We start from the raw sequence: 17,058 nt of genomic DNA, 5'->3' as shown, positions 1-17,058 counted from the left end.
AGCTATTTTGTGTATCCCTCCCTGTTCATCGCTGGTGACATAATGTCATGACACAGTTGTGCCAGTGAGGAGTCTGCTAGGTTGTCATTACTGGCTCAAAGTTATACCTGTGACATTTTACCCTGATCTTTCTGCAGCAGTGGAAAAATGTGAAGCTATCCACTTTACTGTTTGCTTCTCTTTCCCATTTCCCAGGGCAAAATTGCTGATCGTGTTGGATATTTTCCTGCAACGTTTGTTCAGAAAGTGCTGGTGGGTGAGAAGGTCTTCAGATGCACCAAACCATTCACAGGCTGTAAAGAAGAAGGACAGATAAATGTGAAAGAAAATCAGGTCACTTTATTTTCAATGTTATTAATAGAAAATAAACCTCACGTAATAGCATTTCCAATGTATATTTATTCCGAACTAATTGTAAAATACGGATACAGAAAAAGGTAGTGTAGGAAAAATTTCTGAATTGTGAAAGGCTGGTCTAACTTGGTTGACATCTAATTTGATAAACCTGAACCGCAAGCAGCTACTTGAAAATAAATCAGAGAAATCCGGGGGGCTCAGAACAAATATGTTGCCACAAAGATAAAATGACTCCCCATTCTACAGTGCTCTGGATGTCAAGGAGGATACATGGACCAACATGGTGCTTAAGGTATGGCAGAAATGGCAGCTCAGCGTTCCTGGAGCTGAACTTTATGCTGGAAATGAACCCACCCCTCTTGGCTGACTAGCCCCACAGCTATTTAAACACCAGCGGCTCTCTTGTCCCAGCAGCTGGTCAAGAATGCTAGCCACTGCTGAGACTAGAGTGAGTCCCTGCAGAAGATGGGCTGCGACTGAGCCAGACTTAGATGCAAAGCTGTGGCCTCACCAGGGCCAAACTGGCAAGACCTAGCCAGGGGAAGGAGGGGACATGGGCTTCCCCAGTGTGAATTAAATTTCAATGTTAACTGGCAGAGACCCTTAACTTTCCATCAGTTATCTTAACTCTTGCACAGAATCTGGATGCTATTGGCTAAGCTAGAATTTATTGTCCATCCTGAACTGGCAGTTTAAAAGGTATCACTTAACCCATGTCTGAGTGGAACAACTGACACCGCCCCCTCAGTGCTGGAAACATTGCAATGGGGAATAGAATTGGCCTAGTATGTGGCACTAGTGTGATACCTCATTTCATTGACACCCCTGCTCACAATGCGCAGTTGTCACCCTGCTCTTAGATGGCTACAAAATAACAGTTCTCATTATAGGGTTTTCTGATGGGATTATGGGGGATAAATAAGTTCAAAGAGAATAATATTTGTGAGGGAACACAGTTATATCTGCAAAAAGGAATTATATGCTGGAAGCCATATGAGTTGAGCTGAGAAACAACAATGGGGTGATTAAACCAGGACAGAGAGCCAGAGCAAAGATGGTGGGGCGAGTAGCCTCTTTGTGCAGAGTATCAATTCTGTAATTCTGTGGTAGCAATTGAAATCCAACAGTTAGGGGAACAGACGGATATTTCTGTAGTTGCAGATATGCTCATGGGATATGTTGTCTAACTGTTGCCAGATCTGAACATCACTGACTGGCCGCAGGATATTCTAAAAGGAAGACTGAATATTGTACTGATGCCAACAATACAGATAGAAAGAAGGGTGGGGGTCAACAGACAAATTTTAGGAAGTTGTAAATAAATTAGCAGGCATGACCTCAACAGCAGTAATCTCCAAATTATTCCCAGTGCATGTGTTAGAAAATACAAAGATATAGGAATATTTATTATAGAATTGTTGAATCATAGAGGTGTACAGCACAAAAACACACAACTTGTCCTAACTCATCCATGCTGACCATCCTAAATTAATCTAGTCCCATTTGCCAGCATTTGGACTGTATCCCACTAAACCCTTCCTATTAAGGGAGGTGATGGCCTAGTGGTATTATTGCTGGACTGTTAATCCAGAGACCCAGCTAATGGTCTAGGTTTGAATCCTACCATGGTAGAACTTGAAATCAATAAATATCTGAAATTAAGAGTGTAATAATGACCATGAATCCATTGTCGATTGTCAGGAAAAACCCATCTTGTTCACTAATGTCCTTTAGGGCAGGAAACTGCCATCCTTACCTGGTTTGACCTACATGTGATTCAGACCCACAGCAATACGGTTGACTATGAACTGCCCTCTGGACAATTAGGGATGGGCAATGAATGCTGCCCAGTCAGTGACGCCCTCTTCCTGCTAATGAGTAAAAATAAATTCAGATACCTGGCCAAATGTCTTTTGAATGTTGTAATTGTACTCCCCTTTGCCACTGCCTTTTGCAGCTTGTTTCACACACGCACCACCCTCTGTGTGGAAAAAGTTGCCCCTCTGGTCCATTTTAAATCTTTCCCTGTCACCTTAATCCTATCCCCTTGAGGGTTGGACTCTCCTACCCTCCTGCCCTCTCCAATGCCCCTCATGATTTTATAAACTTCTGTAAGGTCCCCCTCTGACACTGCATGGAAAATAGTCCCGGTGCATTCAACCTCTCCGTACACATTTACTGAAGAGCTGGTGCAGAAGTTAGTGGAGGTTGGGAAGGAAGACGTTCAATTTCTAGACATTGGGATCAGTCCTAAGAAAGGTGCAATCTGTAGCAGCTGAAGGGCTATACCTAGAATAAGTTTGGCTAGGTAGAATGGATATCAATAGGATAACACTTTGAAGATAGTGATCATAATTTAGTTAGTGTAGCTGTGCAAAAGGACAAAGATAGACCAGGAGCAGAAGTTCACACTTAAGGAAAGACCAGCTTTATAAAGATAGAGTGAGTTTTAGCAAAGGTGAACAGGGAACAAATCATAGTGATCATTAGGATGAAAGAGTGGAAGCTTTCAAGCAGACAATAATGAGGGTTCAGAACGAATATAATCTCACAAAGAAGAGCACCCCAGCTGCCAAGTGTACAGGGTGTAGACTATTGTAATTGAGGAGAGTTCTATCATGAGTTTAATGCAGAAGAAAGCCTGGAGTATAGAAAGTCCAAGTTAAAGCAAAAAGGACATTAGGTCAACAAAGAGAAAACATGAAAATATTGGCAAATAAAATTGTGAGAATCCTAAAGTTATTTTGTAAATACATAAAGCACCAGAGAATAACTAAGGGAAGAGTAGAAAAGGGTAACTTGTACTTGGACAAATATGTTTAACACCTGGAATGAGGTGAGAGCCACTGATCTTTACACCAAAGCAGCATTTGATGAAGTGTAGGATCAAGGAGACCTAGAAAAAGCCATTGGGAATAAGGCTGGAAAACTCTCCATTTAGTTGGAGTCATACCTAGCAGAACGGAGAATGGTTATGGTTGTGGGAAGTTAATCATCTCAATCCCAGGACATCTCATACAGGAGCTCCACAGGGTAGTATCCTAGGCTCAACCACCCTTAGTTGCTTCGCCAAAGATTTCTCACCATCGATCTGTCAGAAATGGGGATGTTCACTGTGCAAATATCAATATTCAGCACCATTCATGAGTCTTCAAATACTGAAACAATCCATGTCCACATGCAAGTCCTGGAAAACAGTCCTGGAGATTTGGGCTAATGAGTGGCAAGTAACTCTCAGTTGCACATATGCCAGGCATTACCCTTTGATTTTGAATGGATTACCATCACTGGCTGCTTCAGTGGGGGTTATCATCGACCAGAAGCTGAACTTGGCCAATGATATAAATACAATGGCTGTAAGAGCAGGTCAGAGGCTAGAGTTTAGCAGCAGCTGGACCGCCAACTATCTTCCCAAAGCCTGTCCACAAGGCACAAGTCAGGAGTGTGATGGAATAACTCCCCATTTGCCTGGATGGTAGAGGGCTAACAACATCATCCAGGACAAAGCAGCTCACTCCATTGGCAGTGCAGTAACTCACCTTTGACTAATTTGTCTAATATTCCCTCATAACTAAGATTATCCAGTCCTGGTAAAATTCTTGTTAATCTCTTCTCTTTTTTTCTTGTAATTTGGCAACATCTTCCAAAACAAAAACCATCAAGAAGGACAAAGACTGAGGGCATGGGAATCCAAGTGACTTGATTGTATATTTTGAAGGGCTAAGGAGGAAAGTTGATGAGGGTAGCACATTTGTTCTCATCAACATAAATTTTGTAAGCCTTTCATAAGGTTCCAAGTCATTAACTAGTCAGAAAAGTAAACAAGGGATGGAATGTAGCAAGTTAGATCCAAATTTGCTCATTAACAAGAACCAAAACGTCAATAGGTGTTCTTGTGAGTGGGAAGTTGTTTCCAGTGGGGTTTTACAGGGCTAAACAGGTGATCCTGGATTTTTGTAGACATTCATGATTTAAACCTAAATGCAGTGAGCATAGTTAAACGTTTGCAGATGATACAAAGATTGTCTTTGATAATGAGGAATGAACCTGTAAACTGCAGGAACAGATGGGTGGACTGGTCAGGAGCCCAGAATTAAGTTTGGAGAAGTCAATGCATTTAGGAACAGCAAATAAGGTAAAGAAATATGCAATAAATAGTAGGATACTGAGAATTGTAAAGGAACAAAGGGACCTTGGAGTTCATGTCCACGGTTGCCTGAAAGTAGCAGAGCAAGTAAGTAAGCTGATCAATAAGGCAGACAGAATATGTGCCTTTATTAGCTAGGGCATATATAATAAGAGCAGGGGCTCTAACTATTTATCTAGAGGACTGTGTACATTTCTGGTCATTGTATTACAAGAAAATTAAAAGAAAAATAAAAAGAAGAGATTAACAAGAATGTTACCAGGACTAGATAATCTTAGTTATGAGGGAATATTAGACAAATTTAAAGTCATTTTGGTAGAAGGATGAGCGGAGAGCTGAGGGGTAATTTTCTCATCTAGATGATGGTGGGTCTGAGTGACACTGCTTAAGAGGGTAGTAGAGACAGAGACCCTCAATACATTTTAAAGAACTTAGATATGCAATTGAAGTGTTGTATACTAGAAGACTGAATTAGAAAGTGGCATTAGACTGCATTACACTTTTCTGGCCAGCGCAAACATAATAAACCAAATGGTAAGAACTGAAAGAACTGCGGATGCTGTAAATCAGGAACAAAAACAGAAGTTACTTGAAAACTCTACAGGTCTGGCAGCATCTGTGAAGAAAAACAGGAAAAAAACAGAAAGAACAGTTCTGAGGAAGGGTCACTGGACCCGAAAGGTTAACTTTGAGAGAGATAATGGGAACTGCAGATGCTGGAGAATCCAAGATAATAAAGTGTGAAGCTGGATGAACACAGCAGGCCAAGCAGCATCTCAGGAGCACAAAAGCTGACATTTTGGGCCTAAACCCTTCATCAGAGAGGGGGATAGGGTGAGGGTTCTGGAATAAATAGGGAGAGAGGGGGAGGCGGACCAAAGATGGAGAGAAAAGGAGATAAGTGGAGAGGAGAGTATAGGTAGGGAGGTAGGGAGGGGATAGGTCAGTCCAGGGAAGACGGACAGGTCAAGGAAGTGGGATGAGGTTAGTAGGTAGGAAATGGAGGTGCGGCTTGAGGTGGGAGGAAGGGACGGGTGAGAGGAAAAACAGGTTAGGGAGGCAGAAACAGGCTGGGCAAGTTTTGGGATGCAGTGGGGGGAGGGGAAGAGCTGGGCTGGTTTTGGGATGCAGTGGGGGAGGGGGAGATTTTGAAGCTGGTGAAGTCCACATTGATACCATTGGGCTGCAGGGTTCCCAAGCGGAATATGAGTTGCTGTTCCTGCAACCTTCGGGTGGCATCATTGTGGCACTGCAGGAGGCCCATGATGGACATGTCATCTAAAGAATGGGAGGGGGAGTTAAAATGTTTCACGACTGGGAGGTGCAGTTGTTTATTGCGAACCGAGCGGAAGTGTTCTGCAAAGCGGTCCCCAAGCCTCCGCTTGGTTTCCCCAATGTAGAGGAAGCCACACCGGTTACAATGGATACAGTATACCACATTGGCAGATGTGCAGGTGAACCTCTGCTTAATATGGAAAGTGATCTCGGGGCCTTTTTTTTAATCAAATTAACTTTGATATCTTCTTCACAGATGCTTCTGTTTATGAACAGCAACTTCAGTTTATGAACGAACTGATGCCTTTTATTCAAATATTTCTATGATTCTATGTAATTAAATACCTAAAACTTAGAGGTCAATCATGGTTTCTTTAGAGCATGGTAGGTATGGTACAGAAAGAATACATACATGTGGCCTGCCATTTGGACCCTCAGATATCTATTTTACATCTTTGAAGCCGGGAACTAAATGTAGCAGGATCCTTCGGTAGAGTGTATTAGATATGCTAATCCAAAACTCCATTCAAAAGAAAAACACATCTGTGGACTGTCAACACCGGTGATGAGTCTTTAGAAATTTCACTGCATTTAAGGCACAATATAAATACAATTTGTTGCTTTCCATTCAATCTGAAACTCACAACCATTTATACTTGGTCATGAGGTCCTTAACATTGTTAAACCTTTAATTTTGTACCTTTTAAAAATTTGAACATTATATTTGTGCCATACTATGCTTGAACCATAAGCACCACACGACTATTATTGCTAAAACTCAAGCAGGTAATATTTGACATAGATGGTCACTTAGAGGTGGTTGTACAAATCTATCCTCTCAGTTTAGAGCCTCACCCATTATGGCAGCATATCAAGAAATCGGGAGCAAACTGAAAATAGCATTATCCCGGAAACATTTGGAATGATTTCCGAAAATCAGCTGCATTAAGCCATAGAACAGCCATACTTTTCAAATAAAACAATAGCAGTTTAAGCCTCTGAAAAGCTCCTTGGTTAATACAGATTGTTATGGTTCGTGCTGTGGTAATATTGGACAAGTCAGATCCCAGAATGAAATCTGGTTTGATAAATTATAAGTTTTAGCTTCTTTTTGTTAATCTTGGTTGCCAGTCAATGAGCATATTCACACAAGCTTGCGAAAGCACTTTTTCTGTTACCTGCAGAAGAGAGTCAAGTGGAACATATTTGTGTGAAGTCACTCCACCTTGTTGCTGTATGGGCTGTGCGGTTCAAAATAACATCTTTTTCAGGATGTGGTGGTGCCGGTGTTGAACTGGGGTGGACAGGGCCAAAAATCACATGTCATCAGGTTATAGTTGAACAAGTTTATTTGAAGACACAAGCTTTCGGAGTCTCGCTCCTTCTTCAGGTGTCAGGGGGAGAAGTGGCATCAGATACAGAAATTATTAGCAAAAGATCAAAGGGTCATAAAACTGATGCAAAATGTGTTGAACAAACTCAAAATGGCTGTTAAGTCTTTAATCAGTTAAAAAGCATTAATATGCAAATCCCAGAATTTCTTTCAAGTGAGCCCTGAGATAACTAAAGATCTTATCAGCATACCAGAGGTGACATCTCAGGTGAGACAAAGCATGTTAGGTGTGAGGCTTTGTTTAGAATCTGGCTGTGTACCAACTTGGAGTCAGATTAGTTTTATTTCCAAAGTAGGAATTTGTAAAAATCCGCATTGGCTGTCTATAGATTGTGCACTTTTCGAACAAAATGGAATAAGTCTGCAAATGCAAACTCACCCCACACATTTACATGAGTGTGTTGGGGGCGGGAGAAGGTGGGTTGGGGGGCATTTGGGAGTGGGGTGAAGAGAGAAAAAGGATGTGTCACACATGTGTGTGTGTGTGTGTGGAAGAGAGGGAGAGTGCTTGTGTGTGTGAGAGTGTGAAGTGTGATTGGTTCACCTGTAGTGCGACATGGACCCAAGATCCCGGTAGAGGCCATCCTCATGTGTGCCAAGCAGGGGCGGCACGGTTGTGCAGTGGTTAGCAGTGCTGCCTCACAGCACCGGGGATCCAGGCGTTGGGTGTCTGTCTGTGTGGAGTTTGCACATTCTCCCCCTGTCTGCGAGGGCTTCATCCGGGTGCTCCAGTTTCCTCTCTCAGTCCAAAGATATGCAGGATTGGTGGATTGGACATGCTAAATTGCCCGTAGTGTCCAGGATGTGCACCTTAGGTGGGTTATAGGGGGAATGGGTCTGGATGGGATGCTGCGAGCGTCGGTGTGGACTTGTTGGGCCGAAGGGCCTGTTTCCACACTGTAGGGACTCTAAAGCGCAGCTATCAGCCTCTGATCGGCGATTGTGCGTTGTAGCTGTGTATCTCAAACTCCGCCTTGGAGGATATTTTCCCAAAGATCCGAAGCTGAATGTCCTTGACCACTGAAGTGTTCCTGCACTGGGAGGGATCATTCCTGTCTGGCAATAGTTACGTGATGTCTATATGTCCGTTGTTGTAGTGTCTGCATGGTTTTGCCAATATTCCATGCCTCAGGGCATCATCACCTGCAACGTATGAGACAGACAACGTTGGCCGAGTCACATGACTATCTGCCGTGCACACGGTGGGCGGTGTTCCCACGTGTGATGGTAGTGTCCATGCTGATGATCTGACGTGTCTTGCAGAGGTTGCTATGGCAGGGTTGTTGTGGTGTTATGTTCTATGTTGTCCTGAAGGCTGCGTAGTTTCCTGTGAACGAAGATAATAAAATGTGAGGCTGGATGAATACAGCAGGCCAAGCAGCATCTCAGGAGCACAAAAGCTGACGTTTCGGGCCTAGACCCTTCATCAGAGAGGGGGATGGAGGGAGGGAACTGGAATAAATAGGGAGAGAGGGGTAGGCGGACCGAAGATGGAGAGTAAAGAAGATAGGTGGAGAGAGTGTAGGTGGGGAGGTAGGGAGGGGATAGGTCAGTCCAGGGAAGACGGACAGGTCAAGGAGGTGGGCTGAGGTTAGTAGGTAGGAGATGGAGGTGCAGCTTGAGGTGGGAGGAAGGGATGGGTGAGAGGAAGAACAGGTTAGGGAGGCAGAGACTGGTTGGACTGGTTTTGGGATGCAGTGGGTGGAGGGGACGAACTGGGCTGGTGTGACCGATGATCTGTTTAAGGTTTGGTGGTTGTTTGAAGATGAGAAGTAGGGCATAGGGAAGATCTTGGCGAGGTGTTCATTGTTATACACACAATCTCACACACATGCACACAAACTCTCTCTCTCTCAAGCACGCACACACACGTGCGTACACATATCTCTCTCTCATGCACACACGCCTTCTCTTTCTCTCTCTCTCTCTCTCTCTCCCCCTCTTCCCAACACAGACAGACAGACACACACACACACTCTCTCTCTCTCATCCCTCACATGCATACATGTGCGCATTCTCTCCTTCGCTCCTGCACGAGCGCGTATTCTCTCCCTCGCTCCTGCACGTGCTCACACTCTCTCTGTTGCTCCCACACATGCACACATGTGCACACACATATAAATCTATGGGGTGAATTTGCATTTGCAGATTTTTAATCATAGATACATTCTATTTTATTCAAAAGGCACACAGTTTGTAGACAATGTGACATTTTACAAATTCCTACTTTGGAAATGAAAACAATCTGACTCCAAGTTGGTACACAGCCAGATTCTAAACAAGGCCTCACACCTAATATGCATTGTCTCACCTGAGATGTCACCTCTGGTATACTGATAAAATCAAAGTTTGTTCAGCACATTTGCATCAGTTCTATGACCTATTTGATCTTTTGCTTACAAATTCTGCGTCTGATGCCAGCTCTCTCTCTGACATCTGAAGAAGGAGCGAGACTCTGAAAGGTTGCATCTTCAAATAAACCTGTTCAGCTCTAACCTGGTGTTATGTGATTTTTGACCCGATCTTTTTCAGATCAGGTGATTAGGCTTTGGTATTGTAAGATGTCCAATCTGGAGTTAAGGGGTGTAGATTTCATTTGCATTAAGCCATGTGTCACACATACATTTACATTCTCACAGCTGATGTAAATTAGTATTTGGAGTATTGTTGATGGTTCCAATGTTGTCACGTGAATCTCCTGCAACTTGCTGTTCAACACTTCCTCCTATTTGCAGATCTGTGTGGATAAGGGTGAAGAAACAAATGGATTCATTAAAGTGTGCAGTGGAAAGAAGAAGGGTTTTGTGCCACTTGACATCCTTGTCAATATCTGATGACACATCGGATCTGTGTAGTGAAGGTGATATTACTTCCGTGGTACTTGCCATCCTTGTCTCACATTATCAGCAAAGATGAACTGTCTTGTGGTCCTTTATGGACAGCCAGACTGCCATAAAGAGTGTGTTGAATCTATGAGGGAGTTCAGAATTGCTTCATGAAACCTAGATGTGCTAAAAATCTTAGCATAACTCTCCCAGACTGGAGAGAATGATATCTGCACTTGTATGATGGGTTTGCTAATAGCCTATCCCTGTAAAACTTGACAGTGGCGAGGACAGTTTAAATGTCTTTATTGTCCATTTACACTTTATTGGCATCCAAATAGATTGTAGCTAATCCAAAGCAGGGATTTTTTTTTAAAGAAAACTCTGTCTATTCATGAAATATGTGTTGTACTGTGCATTTTTCAAAGAACAGCTGTTCCTGCATCACATTGGCTGGTCATGTATCCTGCGACCAATGTACAGTTCTGTGGCTGAAGTGAGATCTCGTTTAGCCACAAAGTTACTTGCCTTCCTGGTGTTCGAACAGCTCACAGTATCACAAATCTGCCTGAAACACATTTACCTGGAAATCCAGCAGCACCATAATTATTGTCAATTTTAGTTGAGCAAAGAGAAAGCTGCCCGTCATCTGAGTGGGAATTAGATTTTCCTTGATGCTATACATATATAATATTAATAAAGACTTGTACGAATTGGTGTTAAAAATGATCATTTGCCGCATCTTACAGTTTTTGAAGATGGTGCAGTCTACATTGATGGCAGTATAACCAGAAAAAGAAACTGGTGATCACTTATGTAGTAAATAAGGCACCACAGGACAGAGAGTTTCTTTGTTTTGTTATTGCAACTGATCTGCTGGACATATTGATGCGGTTGGCCGAATGTTAATAGCAGGCCATTCAGTCCATCCAAGCAGCATTCACCCTGACCCTATACCCTGCATTTCCCATGTCTAATCTACCTAGTCTGCACATCCCAGGACACTACGGACAATTTAGCACAGCCAGTCCACCTGAGCTGCACATCTTTGGACTGTGGGAGGAAACCAGAGCCCCCAGAGGAAACCCACACAAGCACGGGGACAATGTGCAAACTCTACACAGACAGTGATCTGAGGGTGGAACCGAACTCAGGTCCCTAGTGCTGTGAGGCAGCAATACTAATCACTGATCCACTGTGCCATGTCAGCTATTATGAAGTAGACATAAATTAGAAAAGTGCTTTACATTTTCAGTTACTTGTGGAACTTATTTCTGGGTTGATATAAATAAAATGTGGATTGCGTACAGACTATTACAAAATCTACACAGCTGAAATAACTTGCCATCAGATGATGAGTATTTGATTATAGCCGCATTGCAAAATGGAGTATGTGGAAGTCAAACGCATTCTCATAAGGGATCTGAGAAAATTGGTGCCAATCACTAGAGTGTTCCCATTTTGCTCCCAGTGGTCAGCTTCAGAGTGATAATGATAAAGGTAAAGGGACAGATTGCTCAACTACCCTCTTGACTTAAATGAAGCCAAATCAAAGACCAGATGAAAAAGATTTTCAAATGTATTTAAAAAGTAACAGCTTCTTTTCAACTGAAACTATTAAAATGCTGTTCAAAATCTCATCCAGGTGCTTCTAAGAGGTGCTACTAAATAAATATTTGGCAGATCTTGGATCCAGTGTGATGCTTTTATTTCACATTAGGGGTCAAACTAGTCGTGTGTTTTACACAATCAAATCCATTTTAAGATTTGTGAGCCATTTTGTTGGGTGTGAAACCAGTCTTTAAATCTCCTTAATGGGCAATTGCAAAGTCTTATTTCTGGAGTTACGATTTCTAATATGGATAGAAAAGATGTGGGAAAAGATATTAAAAGCCTTGAGATTAAAGGGAAACCAAACTAAAATTAATTTAATGTTTTATTTTCAATATATGTTAGGAAATAAGAGAATGAAAATAAGAGAGAAAAAGTTGTGCAGAATTCAAGTGATTATATTTTTATTTGTAGATGTGTTTTCTGATTATTTTTGTAGGATGAATGTAATAACTCCTGACTGTTTAGTAGCTTTAATTGTATAAGTTACTGTATGCTTCACTGTTCACAATGTTTAGTTTGAAAATCAATGGAACTGGCCAACCTAGGAGACAGTCATTTCTCTAGAACTATTCAGACATTTCAGGATTAATAAAAATACACTTACCCAAAATCAAACAATGTATTAATCGATAAAAAGTAAATGTTTATTATTAAACTGTAATGCAACAATTATGTTTTTTGATTACTTTGTGCTAGACCAAACAAAGAGTTTCTCATTTTTTGTGTGTGTGAACTCAAATCTAATAAATGATGGTGAATTTTCTAGCCTGGTGCGAGTAAATGAGAATGTCCTGCAGATCGCACTTCGGTAACAAGGCGTAGAGCTGGATGAACACAGCAGACCAAGCAGCATCAGAGGAGCAGGCTAACGTTTTGGGCCTAGACCCTTCGTCAGAAAAAAAGATCGCACTTAGGGAAGTTCTGTGAAATAAAAAGGAGACGAAATAAACAACTTTTGCAACCATCACAGCCACCATCCCCCAACCTTCTCCCCCCCCCAAAAAAAACCCCTGCATACCCTGAAAAAAGACATGTTTGAATAAATATTAATTACTGACCTTTCTTTGAAGCTTTTCACCATCTACACTGCCATTCTCATTGATGTTGCTGCTGACATACAATGTGTTCATAATCTGGTGAAATACAGTTAATTTAAATGCCATTCCATGTAAATAATGATTTGAACAGTCCTGTTACTGTTGCTGTACATCCTTCTGTTGTATTCCACCCTATGAGCAATTCAAACCCATCTCACATGGAAGATTTTTAGCCACTAGTTTAGGGATAGCAGTTCTCATTGCCTTTCTCACTGTACTTAGCTTCAGTGCACTTTCTCTGACCGAACATGCTTCTATTGGGTGCAAATACTCTGACTGGAAATCAATCCTGTATGCAGTGTTAGTGATCCAATCTCCACTTACTCACAGTAAGGCCTGATTCCTGTGGATTTAAGGCCAATTTATAACAGAAAAACTCTTGTACATAATAACTATAGTGTTTGCCCGTGTACCAACGTGACACCTTACCGTGTGCATATTGGTTAGATTGCTGGTTATAATCTAATTTGTGACATATTCTTTCAACATTGCTCAAAGATATGATAAGGCATAATGTGGATTGAATTAATAGATGTGGACTTCTATTGCTGTACTGAAGAAATCCAGCTAGCTGGCCATGGTTTTGCAATAAACGGAGGCACAGGGCATTTCCAATCTTGGCACAAGGGTAGGCAATCAGGTACCAACCTCAGGCAGATGCTGGCTCCTTTTTTTAAGAGTCTGCCAAACCTGCCTTCAGTTCTGCTTCGCACTCCAAATGGCAGAAAGCATTCCTCTAGAATGGAACCCCTTCAATCTGAAGGCGAACCCTTGTGTAATCCAGAAACCCAGGAGCTGGCCATTGTTCAATACAGTGGAAGGCTTGCAGAATCAGGGGTGACCAAGATGCCTTCAGGTTCTCCCCCAGCCTCAGACAGAAGGTGATCATTTCTCATCCCGTCGGATAGCAAGAAGATACTCTTCAGTTTGACTAAGCAAACGTGGAGATCGCAGTGGAGGGGAAAATGTCTGTCAGCCCCATGCCCAATCAATGCCACTTTGCTGTAAATGGATGGCTCACCTTCTTCATTCTGTCAGAATGTGACCTTCATACAACATGCATTATCAGCTTGTACAGAACCACAGTATATGATGGACTATTTGGGAAGGGTTTGATGAATGTGGGAGATCTTCAGCCCCAGCTACTGTATTTCATCAAAAAAGATGCTGCATGTCAACAGCAGTCTGCTATGCAACTTAGCTTTTGTTTAATTCATTGTGATGTGGGCATCAAAGCCTCGGCAAACATTTATTGCCCATCCCTGACTGCATTGTTAAGCTGATGATGAGCTTCTTCTTGAACCACTGCTGTGATTATGGTGTAAGAACACCAAGGTGCTCCTGGGGAACATCTATTTTGACCCGATGACAGTGAAGGTCTGTTGGTATTGTTCCAAGTCAGGATGGCCTGCGACTTGGATAAGAACTTAACGGGTGGTGATGTCCTATGCACCCATTGCCCTTCTATATGGCTGAAGTCAACGATCTGGAAGGTCATGGAAGAGCTATTTTGTAGAAGGTATACATTGCTGCCACCACATATTGGTGGTGTAGTGAGTGAATGTTGAAAATTGCAGATGAGATGCCAGTCAAATGGGCTGCTTCCTTTGGATACTGTCAAATTTCTTGAAGTTTGTTACAGCAGCAGACATCCAGGAAAGTAGACAATCTTCCATTACAATCCTTTTTTGTGCCTGGAAAATGGTGGGCAGGCATTGGGGAGTGAGGAGCTGAGTTTCTTCCTACAAGAATTACTAGCCCCTGGCGTGCTTATGTAGTTCAATATTTATCTGGCTTGTCCAGTTCAGATTGTGATCAATGATAACTCCCAGAAAGTTGATAGTGGGGAGTTGAGCAATGCCCTTGAGTGTCAAGGGGCAATGGTTATATTCTTGATTTTTGTAGATGGTCATTGTTTGGCACATGTGTGGTGCAATTGGTACTGGCCACTTATCAGCTCAGGCCTAGATGTTGTCTATGTCTTGCTTCATTTAGGCATGGACTGCATCAGTATCACAGGAATTATAAGTGGTACCAGATATTATGTAACCATCAGTGAACATCCCCACTTCTGACCTTATGGTGGAGGGAAGGTCATTGATGAAGCAGCTGAAGATGGTTGGATCTAGGACATTGCCCTGAGGAATCTATTGAGCATTCACGTGGATGTGCCAATTATGTCTAAATCTCTCAGCCAGGAGTGCTGGGCTGAAGTCCCAATTGCTCTGGAGGTATGTAATAACATATGTGAACAGGTTGATTAGAAATTATCTACTACCAGGAACTCCTGCAATGTTGTCTTTTGGCTTGGATGATTGAGCTCCAATGAACATAATCATTTTCATTTGTGTTGGGTATGACTCCAACCAGGAAGGGTTTCTCCCCCTCAGATTCCTATTAACTCCAGTTTTACTAGAGTTCCTTGATGTGGTCATAGAATCCTTACAGTGCAGAAACCATGAGTCCTCACTGACCCTCCAAAGACCATCCCACCCAGACCCTTCCCCTATCCTATTCCCATAAACCCTGCATTTCCAATTGCCAATCCACCTCACCTGCACATCTGGGACGAAACTGGAGTACCCAGGGGAAACCCATGCAGACACAGGGAGAATATGTAAACCCCGTAAACAGGGACGCCCAAGGCTGGAATCTAATCCAGGTCTATGATGCTGTGAGGCAGCAGTGCTAACCGCTCAGCCATTGTGCCACCCCAATGCTGCTGTGACTTTAAGGGCCATCACTTTCAACTCACCTCTAGAGTTCAGCTGTTTTGTCCATGGCTTTGCAGTTTATTTGAGATTCTTTTGTCCTGTTTCCTTCTGATAATGATTGGCCACTAACACTCAGAGCAAGAGAGTCCTTGACCAGCAACACAGGGGTGACTATTGGGTGGTTCGTCAATTTTCATAATATGTTAGTTCTCAAACCCAAACTGTATATATGAGTACTGCAGTCCACTGCCACATGTGAGCACTTCAGCTAACCACAATACCTTCTTCCACTAGCACACACAGGCCAGGGCTGAACCTCCTTTCTCACCTGTTCTTGTTTCTTGTTCTTAAAAGAGGAGGGTGCAAAACATAGCTCTTGCCAAAGTGTTATCTTTTCTCCCATCATGTTCACAGTCTGAAATAGGTCACAGGAGACCAGAAGGTTATGACTCAGTTTGTAGTGCATTTTCTCCCTTTTTGGTACATCTTTTTGAAGCATCCTTGACAACTCATCAGGTGTGGCTCATCCACAATCTTTTTCTCCCTCTCTCTCTCTCTCTGTCTCTCTCACACTCTCACCTCCCCCCGACCAACTCCTCTGAATTTACTGGCCACTGAATTTACATCCATATTATTTTGGCGGCAGCAGTCCTCTTTTGGGAAAAAAATGACGTTGGAAATAATAGTGTAATATAGCTATAGAAGATTCTAGGTTATGATTTGTGGTCATGACAACTTCCATGTCCATCACCACGAATGGCTCAGTAGCATCACAACTGGCCAACTCTGACTTTGGGAGCCGCAGTCTCCATTGAATCATTGAGTGGAGAATGAATGAAGTCCTAAGCAAGCAGGCTGTATTTTTCTCAGCTCCACAAAGGGTGAGATTGAGATGGGATGGAGGAAGAGATGGCTCCTGGGGATGGGTGGAGAGGCTTCATAAATATCTTTTGTAAACTCCAAATTCAATAAAAAAAAGTTTTTGGTCCCACCATTTGCATGGAACAGGGACCCAGCCCCAAATTTTCTACACTATGGCGACATCCGCCTTCTTTATGGGGAGGGGTCACTGGGCAGCCACATGTATGGCCATTCTTTTCCAGAGGGGCAACAGTGGGCAGAGCTTGCCCCCATTGTTCAGAATGGAGATACTCGTCCATCGAGCTGCATTAACCCTTCATACCCAATGTCTTGTTGATAAGGTAGAGTGGCTGCAGCTAAGGAAGGAAAAGGAAGCAAATTCTGCTCCCCATTACCTCATGGGACATCCTGCCCCACGCATCCAAAGATTTGTGGCTTTATTCAGTCACATGAAGGTCCAGCACAGAAATTCACAATACTGAATATCCTTTTACAAGAGGTTGGAAATGGGATAATTTGGACACAGCAAACTAAACCAAGAGAGGTGCTGCCTCACAGCACCAGTGACCCGGGTTCGATTCCAACCTTGGGTGATTGTCTGTGTGTAATTTGTATGTTCTCCCCGTGTCTGCATGAGTTACCTCTGCGTACTCCAGTTTCCTCCCACTGTCCAAAGACATGCAGCCTAGGTGGATTGACCATGCTAAATTGCCTCATAGTGCCTAGGGGTGAGCAGGCTAGACAGATTAGCCATGGTAAATACAGGGTTGTGCAG

The 17,058-nt window shown here is 42.7% G+C and overlaps 1 protein-coding gene across 3 annotated transcripts in view; it reads left to right on the top strand.

Annotated features, from left to right (window-relative positions):
• The window catches only part of stac (SH3 and cysteine rich domain), a 144,866-nt gene extending 132,563 nt beyond the window's left edge, over positions 1-12,303 (top strand). For all 3 annotated transcript variants that reach the window (XM_048528612.2, XM_048528614.2, XM_048528613.2), the window contains 2 exons: positions 196-333; positions 9,908-12,303. In XM_048528612.2, coding sequence (XP_048384569.1) covers positions 196-333; positions 9,908-10,006 — 237 coding nt within the window. In that variant the 3' untranslated portion in view covers positions 10,007-12,303. The remainder of the gene's footprint in view (positions 1-195; positions 334-9,907) is intronic.
• Positions 12,304-17,058: the final 4,755 nt, after the last annotated feature.

This window comes from Stegostoma tigrinum, chromosome 5, assembly GCF_030684315.1.
Source record: "Stegostoma tigrinum isolate sSteTig4 chromosome 5, sSteTig4.hap1, whole genome shotgun sequence".
Classification (NCBI taxonomy): Eukaryota; Metazoa; Chordata; class Chondrichthyes; order Orectolobiformes; family Stegostomatidae; genus Stegostoma; species Stegostoma tigrinum.
The sequence above is the reverse complement of the archived record's forward strand: the minus strand, read 5'-3'. Positions and strand labels throughout refer to the sequence as shown.